Source organism: Podarcis vaucheri (assembly GCF_965113315.1).
Source record: "Podarcis vaucheri genome assembly, chromosome: 16".
In the NCBI taxonomy this organism is placed as follows: domain Eukaryota; kingdom Metazoa; phylum Chordata; class Lepidosauria; order Squamata; family Lacertidae; genus Podarcis; species Podarcis vaucheri.
In genome coordinates this window covers 1,442,754-1,454,237 of record NC_138754.1, presented here as the reverse complement: position 1 = coordinate 1,454,237, position 11,484 = coordinate 1,442,754, and the positions used below count along the sequence as shown (strand labels likewise).

The 11,484-nt window shown below is 41.3% G+C and overlaps 1 protein-coding gene across 1 annotated transcript; it reads left to right on the top strand.

The window, feature by feature from the left end:
- Window positions 1-2,572: 2,572 nt before the first annotated feature.
- Window positions 2,573-11,484, top strand: LOC309521671 (vomeronasal type-2 receptor 26-like; the record flags this gene model as incomplete). Its single annotated transcript, XM_082204381.1, has 6 exons — window positions 2,573-2,649; window positions 4,159-4,450; window positions 5,712-6,593; window positions 7,910-8,137; window positions 9,777-9,903; window positions 10,583-11,484. The coding sequence occupies 6 exons, from the start codon at window positions 2,573-2,575 to the stop codon at window positions 11,482-11,484; spliced, it is 2,508 nt and encodes an 835-aa protein (XP_082060507.1).

Below are 11,484 nucleotides of genomic sequence, written 5' to 3'. Positions count from 1 at the left end.
GCTGGATCCGGCCCAATCACCTTCTCAATCCAGCCTGCGGACAGTCCTGGAATCAGCATGTTTTTACATGAGGAGAATGTGTCCTTTTATTTAAAATACATCTCTAGGTTATTTGTGGGGCATAGGAATTCGTTCATATTTTTCTTCTTCAAAATATAGTCCAGCCCCCCACAAGGTCTGAGGGACAGTGGACCAGCCCCCTTGCTGAAAAAGTTTGCTGACCCCTGGGTCACTGGTGGAACTAGCTTAGTCTCCTAAATCAGGCATGTCCAACGTGTCAATCACAATCGACCGGTCGATCATAGGATTGATTTTGGTCAATCAAGAGAGAGAGAAGCCCAGTGCGGTCCAACTGGTTCCTGAGAGAGAGAAAGGACTGGTTTATGGAGAAGCAGAGAGAGTTTATTAGATTATAACAGGCTTCCTCAACCTCAGCCCTTCAGATGTTTTTGGCCTACAACTCCCATGATCCCTAGCTAGCAGGACCAGTGGTCAGGGATGATGGGAATTGTAGTCTCAAAATATCTAGAGGGCCAAAGTTGAGGAAGCCTGGTTTATAAACTAATATAAAATTATAGTTTGACTTTTCTCACTTGTTTAGTTACTTGTCCATCTAGTAAGTATTTGGATCTGCCATGATGATATCCAAACATAACTACTGTACCTGTGAAATTAAGATTTATTGTTTGTTTGTTTGTTTGTTTGTTTGTTTGTTTGTTTGTTTCATAAACTTAAATCAGGCTTCCTCAAACTCAGGCCTCCAGATGTTTTTGGCCTACAACTCCCATGATCCCTAGCTAGCAGGACCAGTGGTCAGGGATGATGGGAATTGTAGTCTCAAAATATCTAGAGGGCCAAAGTTGAGGAAGCCTGGTTTATAAACTAATATAAAATTATAGTTTGACTTTTCTCACTTGTTTAGTTACTTGTCCATCTAGTAAGTATTTGGATCTGCCATGATGATATCCAAACATAACTACTGTACCTGTGAAATTAAGATTTATTGTTTGTTTGTTTGTTTGTTTGTTTGTTTGTTTGTTTGTTTGTTTCATAAACTTAAATCAGGCTTCCTCAAACTCCGGCCTCCAGATGTTTTTGGCCTACAACTCCCATGATCCCTAGCTAACAGGACCAGTGGCTGAATTGACTGCCAGTTCATTGTTCCTTGATGGGCCTATATTGCACACTTGATTCGTGATTTTGCATTGGTACAAATCGGGTTGCTAATCTCAAAACATGAAAGGACTCAGTGAAGGAGGTCACCCCAGAAAAGTAAAGAAATAGAAATATTTATCCTGTCTTTCATATAAAGCCATCAGTGCCCTCTGAGCAGTTGCAAATATGCACCTAATCAGCGATATCTCCCTCTGGTTTTGGCCCTCAACTTCTTTACTTTTATTATAAAACTGACCTGCAAAGTCTTCCTAATAAAATCCTAGAAGCCTCCGCTGCTTATATGTTAATCTGAAACATTGATTTGTTTTGAACTGCACAGTGGGAACTTAGGAGCAAGCATAGAGTGAGGAATCCTTTAGGTTACACATCACAGAGATAGCTGTACAGTGGTACCTCGGGTTAAGTACTTAATTCGTTCTGGAGGTCTATTCTTAACCTGAAACTGTTCTTAACCTGAAGCACCACTTTAGCTAATGGGGCCTCCCGCTGCCACCAGAGCACAATTTCCATTCTCATCCTGAAGCAAAGTTCTTAACCTGAAGCACTATTTCTGGGTTAGCGGAGTCTGTAACCTGAAGCATATGTAACCTGAAGTGTATGTAACCTGAGGTACCACTGTAATTCACTATAAAGTCAGTGGAGAAGAGGAGGCAAATTGTACCATTGCCAATTCTAGTACAAACAATAAATTGTGGCAGACTAATTCCATCATCGAGGTTGCTATAGGCCATCCTCAACTCACTGCTCAGTTGCTGTCGCACTAGGGCTGAGTGACATTTCCACAACTATTTTTGCATCAGCCGGCCTGCTATGGATGATGCTATCCACCACACAAATATTTTGCTATACTGATTATCTCCTCTGTAATTATCCAAATTACTATGATTGATTCAGCTGGCCAAAGCTTTGTGGCTTTCCAGAAGACAACAGGCAACCCCCCTCGAAAAAACAACTCATCTTGATATGATTTTATAACCACACTGTGCCATTGCCAGATACAGTTAGGGACTTGAGACAGGCAGAAATTTAATGCAGATAGTTCCACCTTTGAGTTATGTAGGTCAGGTTCCCAATTGGCATTCAAGACATGCTTTGTTCACCTGCTAAATATTAAATATAAGCTGGACATAGGTCAAACAATATATCTTTTCAGAGCAGGCAGCCATCTAAGTCATCTTGTTCAAACTAGGATTGCAAGGTTAACCATGCTGTAGAGCGTGTGGAGGAAATTACATTTGGCACTCACTCCATCAGGAAGATGAGCATTGTGATGTTACTGTTGCTATTGCTACCTCGTATGACCTGCAAAGTATTAGATTATCAATGCAAAGGAAATAATCCTGGGCACATTTCACAGGAATGGTATCAGCCAAGCAAAATAATCATTGGCGGAATAATGTCTCATCTCATCTTCCTTTTATCTGAACTTTCTTTCCAGATGCACCCTTCAGAGGAAGAGATTAATGCCCATCTGTAAGAAATTAATTTTCCCATGCACCCTTGAAGAGAGGTTGGCTTTTATTTTGGCTTTTATTTACGTTTTTATGTCTATGAATGATTAATTGGGTAGATTTCTGACTCATCTTTTACTCTAAAGATCCAAGGAAGGTTGCATTTAAAAAAAAAACAGATTAAAATAAATTACAGTCACAAGAATCTCTATTTCAGTTGTCAAAGGTCAGGGTAAATAGGTGTGTTTTAAAATTTTGATTCAGATAAAATAGAAAGGTATTAATAAATGCATTTTCTGTTGGTACCTGACATTTTTTTCATTCAAAATTTATATACTGTTTTATTTTAATAAAATATAGAAAACAAACATTAAAATTGTATATAAAATCACTTAAAACAGATATTTAAAAACATTCAAAGCTAAGTAAAGTAAACAATAAGATAAAACAGTTTTTAAGAAATGTATCTTTTGAATTAGGCTTTCCAAACCAACCAACCAACCAACCAAAAATGTTCTAAGAACGCAATGGAACGAATAAAGTGAAGGTGCCCTTTATCAGATTTGAAGCAAGAACTGTCAATGAACAAACACCACCTTCTCACTGTCTTCCAAACTTCACAGGGTATTTTCAGGGGGAAGGGAGTAGATGTTGGAGATTGCAAAACTGTGTGCTTATAGATTCCATGTATTTTGCTACTGTCTCCAAATTAAGTTTCTTTCAAATTAATGAAGTACACAACAATAAAGGGCATTAATAACAGGACCTTTGAGTCGTTAAATTTCTAAAAGACAATTTCACTCTACTCCGGTTGTGTCATATATGGGATGGCTATGATACCTATTCATTTATTTGCTTCCAGATTTGTTTCATTTGTTTTAAAATTACGGCTTCTTCAGGAAGATCTGTTGAAATAAAGTAAAAACAGAGAGGAAATGTTTCAGCAGACTTGTGTTTCTTGTACATATTTTTTAAAAAGTTGCCCATGCATTTTGCAACTACTGGCACAGAACTTTTCAGAATGAAATTTCATCAGGAAGTTTGAGGTTTTCTATAGTTGTAAGAATGGCCTCCTCCCCCCAAAAAAAAGTTTTTCTGCTGGACCAGCTCTGATGAAGAGTGTTGGTTTCTTTGCTTCTTCAAACTTTTCAATAGCAAAAATCTATGATGAAAATGAAAATACTCTCTGGGTTGAGAATGTTGAATTGTAGGAGGGCGTTGCCTCAACCATTTCTGGTATGTGTCAGACACACACCCACACACACACCCACACACCCCAACAAAAATGGTTCCATTTGGGCAATCTGGCTCCTGGACCTAAGCAATTTGCCAGCTCTCATGAACAGGTAACCCCCCCCCCACTTTGTATCGATGGCAAGAGAATGTATCATTTGTGAAACTATATTTGATGGATCTCACCTTCATGTTATAGTATCTGCAGCTCAGCACCGGCGAGTTAAAGTTGAAGACTACATGGATAACATGTTGATTTCTCCCTTTAATGATGAGCATGTATTTCTCTATTTTGCAGGATGGTCCCAAAGTTTTATCAGCACATCCTGGCCTTGGCATTCGCCATAAAAGAGATCAACGAATTTCCCAATGTCTTGCACAACACCACTATTGGGTTGCACATTGATGATAGCTACTACAATGCAAGGATGACCTACCGTACCACTCTGGAACTGCTCTTCAAATCACCCCATTTTCTCCCAAATTACATATGTGGCAGCAGAACACACCTAATGGGAGTCATTGGTGGACTTAGGTCTGATACCTCCTCACAGATGGCAGATGTCTTGGGACGTTACAAGATTCCACAGGTATGGAGTTCATGGGGAAGTATTTTCAAAATGATGAATATTTTATTTTTAGATTTATATTCCATTTTTTTGCACAGTCTGTGCAATGGTTTATAATAAAACTAGTAAATAAAGGGGCAGGTGGGGATTGTCAACCTGGGAAGGTAGCCCATATTCAAAACAAACAAACAAAAACATCTTGCTCTGCTTTCCTTTGGACCACAACAGCATGGCCAAAAGGAGGGTCTTGTCATCTAGGCAGCCCAGGACCTCCATAAGAGCCAGGGTGGTGTAGTGGTTAAGAGCGGTAGTCTCGTAATCTGGGGAACTGGGTTCGCGTCTCCGCTCCTCCACATGCAGCTGCTGGGTGACCTTGGGCCAGTCACACTTCTTTGAAGTCTCTCAGCCCCACTCACCTCACAGAGTGTTTGTTGTGGGGGAGGAAGGGAAAGGAGAATGTTAGCCACTTTGAGACTCCTTCAAGTAGTGATAAAGCGGGATATCAAATCCAAACTCTAAGCTCTAAATATACACTGCCCAGGCTTGCACCCTGGGGAGGTCACTTTGGTGTTGCTAACACAGTGGTTTGGCTTCAACCCCTTGTCTCTCAAGGAAGATGGATGCCAACAAGTAAACCAGAATCTATCAGAAGCACAATCCGTAAACAACAATCACTAATAACAAAACTCTCCTACAAATGCCCTCAGAAAATGTGTGTTGTGAGTAAGAGGATGGATTGAGGTCAATAAATACATGAAGTCATGGAAGATGGGGAAGGTGGTAGGGTAGTTAAACTGATCATGGAGCTGGAGGACAGTCTTATTAGAATAGCCTGCCTGCCTCACCTTGGAGGTAACATGGCAATGAGTCTGATTCTGAATGCCCAGGTGGTATTCCACACCCCCCCCCAAGAACTCTCTAGCTCTCTTGGCTGCTTGACTAATGATTAGCTTGCCACTCTCCTTCATGCTTTCATAATTTCCTGAGTAGATTATTGCAATAAAATCTGTTTGGGACTGCTATTGAACAAAAATACAGAACTCACAGGCTGGACACCAGTCTGATGTTTGTTGAGAGGTGCACACTACATAGAATGGAACATTGTGTCTATATTTGTTTCTGGGTGCAATTCCAACTACTGACTCTGGCCTTGGAAATAATAATAAAAATGCATCTAGAATTTATTGCAAGAATAAAACCAGGAAATGATAAGTGTTGGACAGCAGTGATTCCTTACAGAGTCTTCAGATAAATACCTGTCTATTACTTTTTTATATTTTAGTTTTCTTATGGCTCATTTCATCCAGCAGTGAATGATCACATTGGGTTCCCCTCCTTTTACCGCATGGTTCCCAATGAATCTCTTCAGTACCAAGGAATTGTCCAGTTACTTCTGCATTTCAAATGGAAATGGATTGGTTTGATGAGTTTTGATGATGATGGGGGACAGCATTTCCTGCAGACTATAGAAGCCATGCTTTCTGAGAATGGCATCTGCTCAGCCTTCACAAACAAAGTTCCAGCTAATATCCGTATATTGGAAATGGGTGATATGAACAAATACATATTGGAAAGTATTCCTATTTTTAGGGACAGCAAAGCCAATGCAATCGTTATATATGGGAAAACGTCAAACCTCAGGTGGTTGGCTGCCATTATCTTTGGGATCAAAGAGTCGCTTGCTGGTAATCTTTACTACAATGCAAAGGCACCTTTCGGGAAAGTATGGATTACGACAGCCCAGATTGATTTAGCACTCTTTCTATTCCAAAGAAACTGGGATATCCAGGTGTTCCACGGAGCCATCTCCTTCACAATTCCTTCAAAAGACATTCCAGGTTTCCAAACATTTGTTCAGAGTGTGAGTCCTACCCAACCGAAAGGGGATGGCTTCATCAAAGATTTCTGGGAGCAAGCCTTTGACTGCTTTGTTTTAAATTCTGGTGGCTCTACAGATATTGATGGAGCGTGTACTGGTGAGGAGAAGCTGGAGAACCTTCCTGCACAATTTTTTCAGTTGAAGATGACAGGCCATAGCTATAGTATCTATAATGCTGTTTATGCTGTAGTCCATGCCTTGCGTGTCAAATATTCAGCTAGCTCCAACCACAGAAAAATGAAAAGTAGAGGCAAGCTGCATTCTTGGCAAGTGGAGCCCTGGCAGGTAAATGCCTCCACACTCACAGTTACAGATAGGTAGCCGTGTTGGTCTGCCATAGTCAAAATAAAAAAATTCCTTCCAGTAGCGCCTTAAAGACCAACTAAGTTAGTTCTTGGTATGAGCTTTCGTGTGCATGCGCACTTCTTCAGATACACTCACAAACATCTATGACTTGGGCTAGAGCATTATAGTGGCACATAGAATAGTATGCATGGATTTAGTTTTTAGCTCTCTTCAAAAAAATAGGTCCAAGCAGCTAGTCAGACTCATCACATCAATTTTAGACCAGTGGTGTCCCAACTTTTTTCAAAGAGGGGCAGATTTGATGAAGTGAAGGGCCGTGGGGGCCAACCAAAGGGCCAACCAAAGTTGTTGACCTTTTGGGGGGAGTTGGAGTTGTTGAGCTTCTTTTAGGATTGAAGTTGTTAAAGTTTTTTTAAAGATTTTACCCCAGGAAATAAACTGCCACAGGGGCCAGATTAAACCGGCTGGCGGGCCAGATTAGGCCCCTGAAACGGACTTTGGACATGCCTGGTTTAGACAAACCTGCTCAGGTGCTTAGAAAGTTAAGGTAATTTGAATCTGTTTCAGTATTTTAACTTTAGTGTGTTTTGAAGTTGGGCGGTAATTTTTCCTTGATTTCCATCTTTTTGTAAACTGCTTTGCATATGCCCACTTTTGCCACCTAGCTCTCCTGCCACTGGCATCGTATCCCCAGGAAGGTGTTCCCACAAAATGACACAGCTCTCAGACCGGGAAAAACCCAGCTATTGTGTATTACTTTGTTCTTACCTAAGGAAATTGAATTAGCCCCAATTAATTTACTAGGAAGGGACGCGGGTGGCGCTGTGGGCTAAAGCCTCAGCGCCTAGGGCTTGCCGATCGAAAGGTCGGCGGTTCGAATCCCCGCGGCGGGGTGCGCTCCCGCTGCTCGGTCCCAGCGCCTGCCAACCTAGCAGTTCGAAAGCACCCCCGGGGGCAAGTAGATAAATAGGTACTGCTTACCAGCGGGAAGGTAAACGGCGTTCCGTGTGCGGCTCTGGCTCGCCAGAGCAGCGTTGTCACGCTGGCCACGTGACCCGGAAGTGTCTCCGGACAGCGCTGGCCCCCGGCCAATAGATGTGAGATGGGCGCACAAACCCCAGAGTCTGGCAAGACTGGCCCGTTCGGGCAGGGGTACCTTTACCTTTACCTTTAATTTACTAGGATATATTTCTGAGCAGATATGCTTAGCATGAGCTGGAAATGGTTTGCGTATATCTTGCTGAGAATATTCTGTTTCTTATGGGGCTCTCTGTTCTATTTCTCTCCTCGTGTAGCTCCATTCATTGCTTAGGAACAACCCACTCAATAACTCTGTTGGAAATGAAATTATGTTCAATGAACATGGGGAATTTGTAGCTGGATTTGATGTTACAAACATAGTCACTTTCCCAAACAATTCCTATGTCAGAATCAAAGTGGGAAGGCTGGATCCTCAGGCTGCTCCGGACAAAGCACTCACCATCAACGAGGAGGAACTTGAGTGGCACAGAGACTTGTCTCAGGTGCAGAGCATTGGCAGAGTATCTCGTATGAGATCATTGACATCCATCCATGGGCTGGCATCCGTTTAAAATAAATGGATACAAATTTTGTTTCATACAATCAATGACATTCATTGGCTTGGCATAATATTAGCACATACTTCCAGTTAATAAATAACAATGTATCTTGAATAAGGGTGGTAATTTGTTGGTTTGTTTTTGAACTCAGAGTAATTTTGTATTCTGTCCATCACCTTGTTGGTTTGTTTTTTTTAAATAGAAAAAGGCAGCCTACAATTATACACAAGCGCACAAACAAATATATAATGAGTGATATCATTACTAGAGAAATGCCACCCTAAGGAAGAAATTCATTGTGAAAACTCTTTAATTATTTAATAAAATGCAAGTGGTACCTGAGGTTACAGACTACACTAACCCAGAAATAGTACCTCGGGTTAAGAACTTTGCTTCAGGATGAGAACATAAATTGTGTGGCGGCAGCAGTGGGAGGCCCCATTAGCTAAAGTGGTACTTCAGGTTAAGAACAGTTTCAGGTTAAGAACGGACTTCCAGAACGAGTTAAGTTCTTAACCTGAGGTACCACTGTATACCTCAATTTCATTGAAAAGAACTGAAGTTTATATATACAGAATTATATATACAGAATAAAAACCATCATGCCGTCACCATCATCACTTCAGAAACCATTACAGAAAGCGTCCGAATAAAAGTTTTCAGTATGCATTTAAAGGGCAATATAGAAGCTGCATTCTGAATCTCCATTGGAAGAGTGTTCTACAAGGCTGGGCCAATGGCACTCAATTTCTTGTCAGTGTCAACTGAATCAATGTGGGGGACAACCAGTGACACTGTCAGGAATGAGCCAGCTCCTAGTGGATCGTTAGAGCCTGCGACAGAACAGAGAGGCTCATATTTGACTCCTTCGAGCATTGGAGCGCAGCCAAAGCTCTCAGGAAATTCAAACAGGAGCGAATAGAGACCTGGGTAACCTGTCAGAAAAGAAAGAGGCTGGAGCTAAGCCAATAAGTGTGGAGAATCGGCGAAGGGGTGGGCTGTTAGACAAGAGACGTAAGGTTCATGAGTTCAATATCTTCTGTCATCATAGGAAGGATTCTTCAAAAGGGTCATCTTGAGTAATGATGCCGAAGGCTTTGTTAGAGCCATCCGGAGCTATCTGTTTGTTTTTGCAATAAATCCTCCTTTTTAATTACCTATGCTTACTGTGTTATCAAGCTGAGAACCGGGACTTCTGAAAGACTCTGAGCTGGGATATATTTGTTCAGGAAGTCCCTAGACCTAGATTTTGAACCTGGCTTTGTAGCAAACAGGAAGCCACTGCAGAAGATTGGTGCTGGTCACTAAGAGACTGTAGATATTTTAGCCCATCTTATCTTGCTATTTCTAACCCCCCCCCCCATTTTGGTACTTTCTAGTTATTGAAAAAAATATAGTACAGGGTTTGCCATGGACAGAGATTTCTTTATCATGTTTTCCTCTTAATCCAATAGTAAGCATTGCCCACACTCTCTGCACTGTTTCTGTAGTCAAATATGTTAATCTTTAAAATTAACCAATCCTTCTTTATAAAATAAAAACAATTAATTCCATGGAAAATTATTCCTTTGCCAATGTATAGGTGCCTCCATTCTCCTTATGTAATGATAAATGCTATCCTGGGTACAGCAGAAAAAAGAAGGAGGGGATGAAATTTTGTTGCTACGACTGCTATCCATGCCCAGAGGAAATGATCTCAACACAGGAAGGTAGGAGACATGTTTAAATATTTCTAATGAAAAGTATAGACAGTTCTTGGAGGCGGATGCATGAGATTTAGCCTGTAGATTATTTTCAACAGTGTTTTTATGGATGGGAAGGAGATGGAAAAGTTGCTTCAGCAAAAAAACCCAACAGCATATTGTATGACCCTTTAATAATGTTTGAAACAATTGATCATTTGTGGAAATCTTGAAACTCTAACATAAAGAGGGTGGAAGGGGGGAAATCATAGATCTGCACAATAGAAAGCTGGATCACTTTGGCTGAATTAATGCAAAAGAGCCAGGCAAGGGGTCTAGTGAGCTTTTGGCGCTGCCTAAAGCGCTGACAAAGATGGGGAATAGTAATAGTTATATGTCTATATATATACTGTATGTTATATACTGTAAAAGGGAAGAGAAGGCTCGGGAAATCTCAACTGAAATCTACCCCTTTTCCCTATCTCCAAATAGCCTGCCACACCACAAGTCTTTCTTTACTCAGTAGGGTTAAAGAACCCTGACAAACCACATGTTTCTTATGCAGAATGAATTAGAATTAGAATTAATCCCTGGAAACAATTACCAAGACTGCAAATACTGATTTAGGTGGACTCATAGAAACTTGGTTCTGATTACTGATGTTATCATTCACACACACACACACACACACACCTTTTTCTTTCAGATTTGGATTACTGTACCAGATGCCCCGAAGATCACTTCCCTAATAATCGTAGAGATCACTGCATCCCCAAGATTCAAAGTTTTCTTTCTTTTGAAGATACTTTGGGCATTGCTTTGACTTCCCTGGCTCTTCTCTTTGCCCTGATCACAGCTCTGGTGCTGGCAATCTTCATTAAGCAGCGGGACACTCCCATCGTCAAAGCCAATAATCGGAGCCTCACCTACCTTCTCCTTGCCTCTCTCCTCCTCTGCTTCCTCTGCGCTTTGCTATTCATTGGGCAACCCAAGAAAATCACCTGCCTCCTCAGACAAACAGCTTTTGGCATCATCTTTTCGATTGCTGTCTCTTCCGTTTTGGCTAAGACTATTACAGTGGTTGTGGCTTTCATGGCCTCCAAGCCAGGAAACATTTTCCGGAAATGGGTGGGGAAAAGATTGGCACATTCTGTCGTATTGTGTTGCTCCCTCGTTCAAGTCGCCGTTTGTGCTCTTTGGCTGGGTTTTTCTCCCCCATTCCCAGATTTGGACAGTCACTCAGTGTATGGAGAAATCATAACTGAATGTAATGAAGGGTCAGTCACCATGTTCTACTGTGTCCTGGGTTATATGGGCTTTCTAGCTACTGTCAGCTTCATGGTGGCTTTCCTTGCTAGGAAGTTGCCTGACAGTTTCAATGAAGCCAAGTTCATCACTTTCAGCATGTTGGTCTTCTGCAGTGTGTGGCTGTCCTTTGTTCCAACTTACCTGAGCACCAAGGGGAAATACATGGTGGCCGTGGAGGTCTTCTCCATCCTGTCATCTGGGTCAGGTTTACTGAGCTGCATCTTTACTCCTAAATGCTACATTATTGTTTTTAGGCCTGATCTGAACAAAAAGGAACAGCTAATAAGGAGGAAACATTAA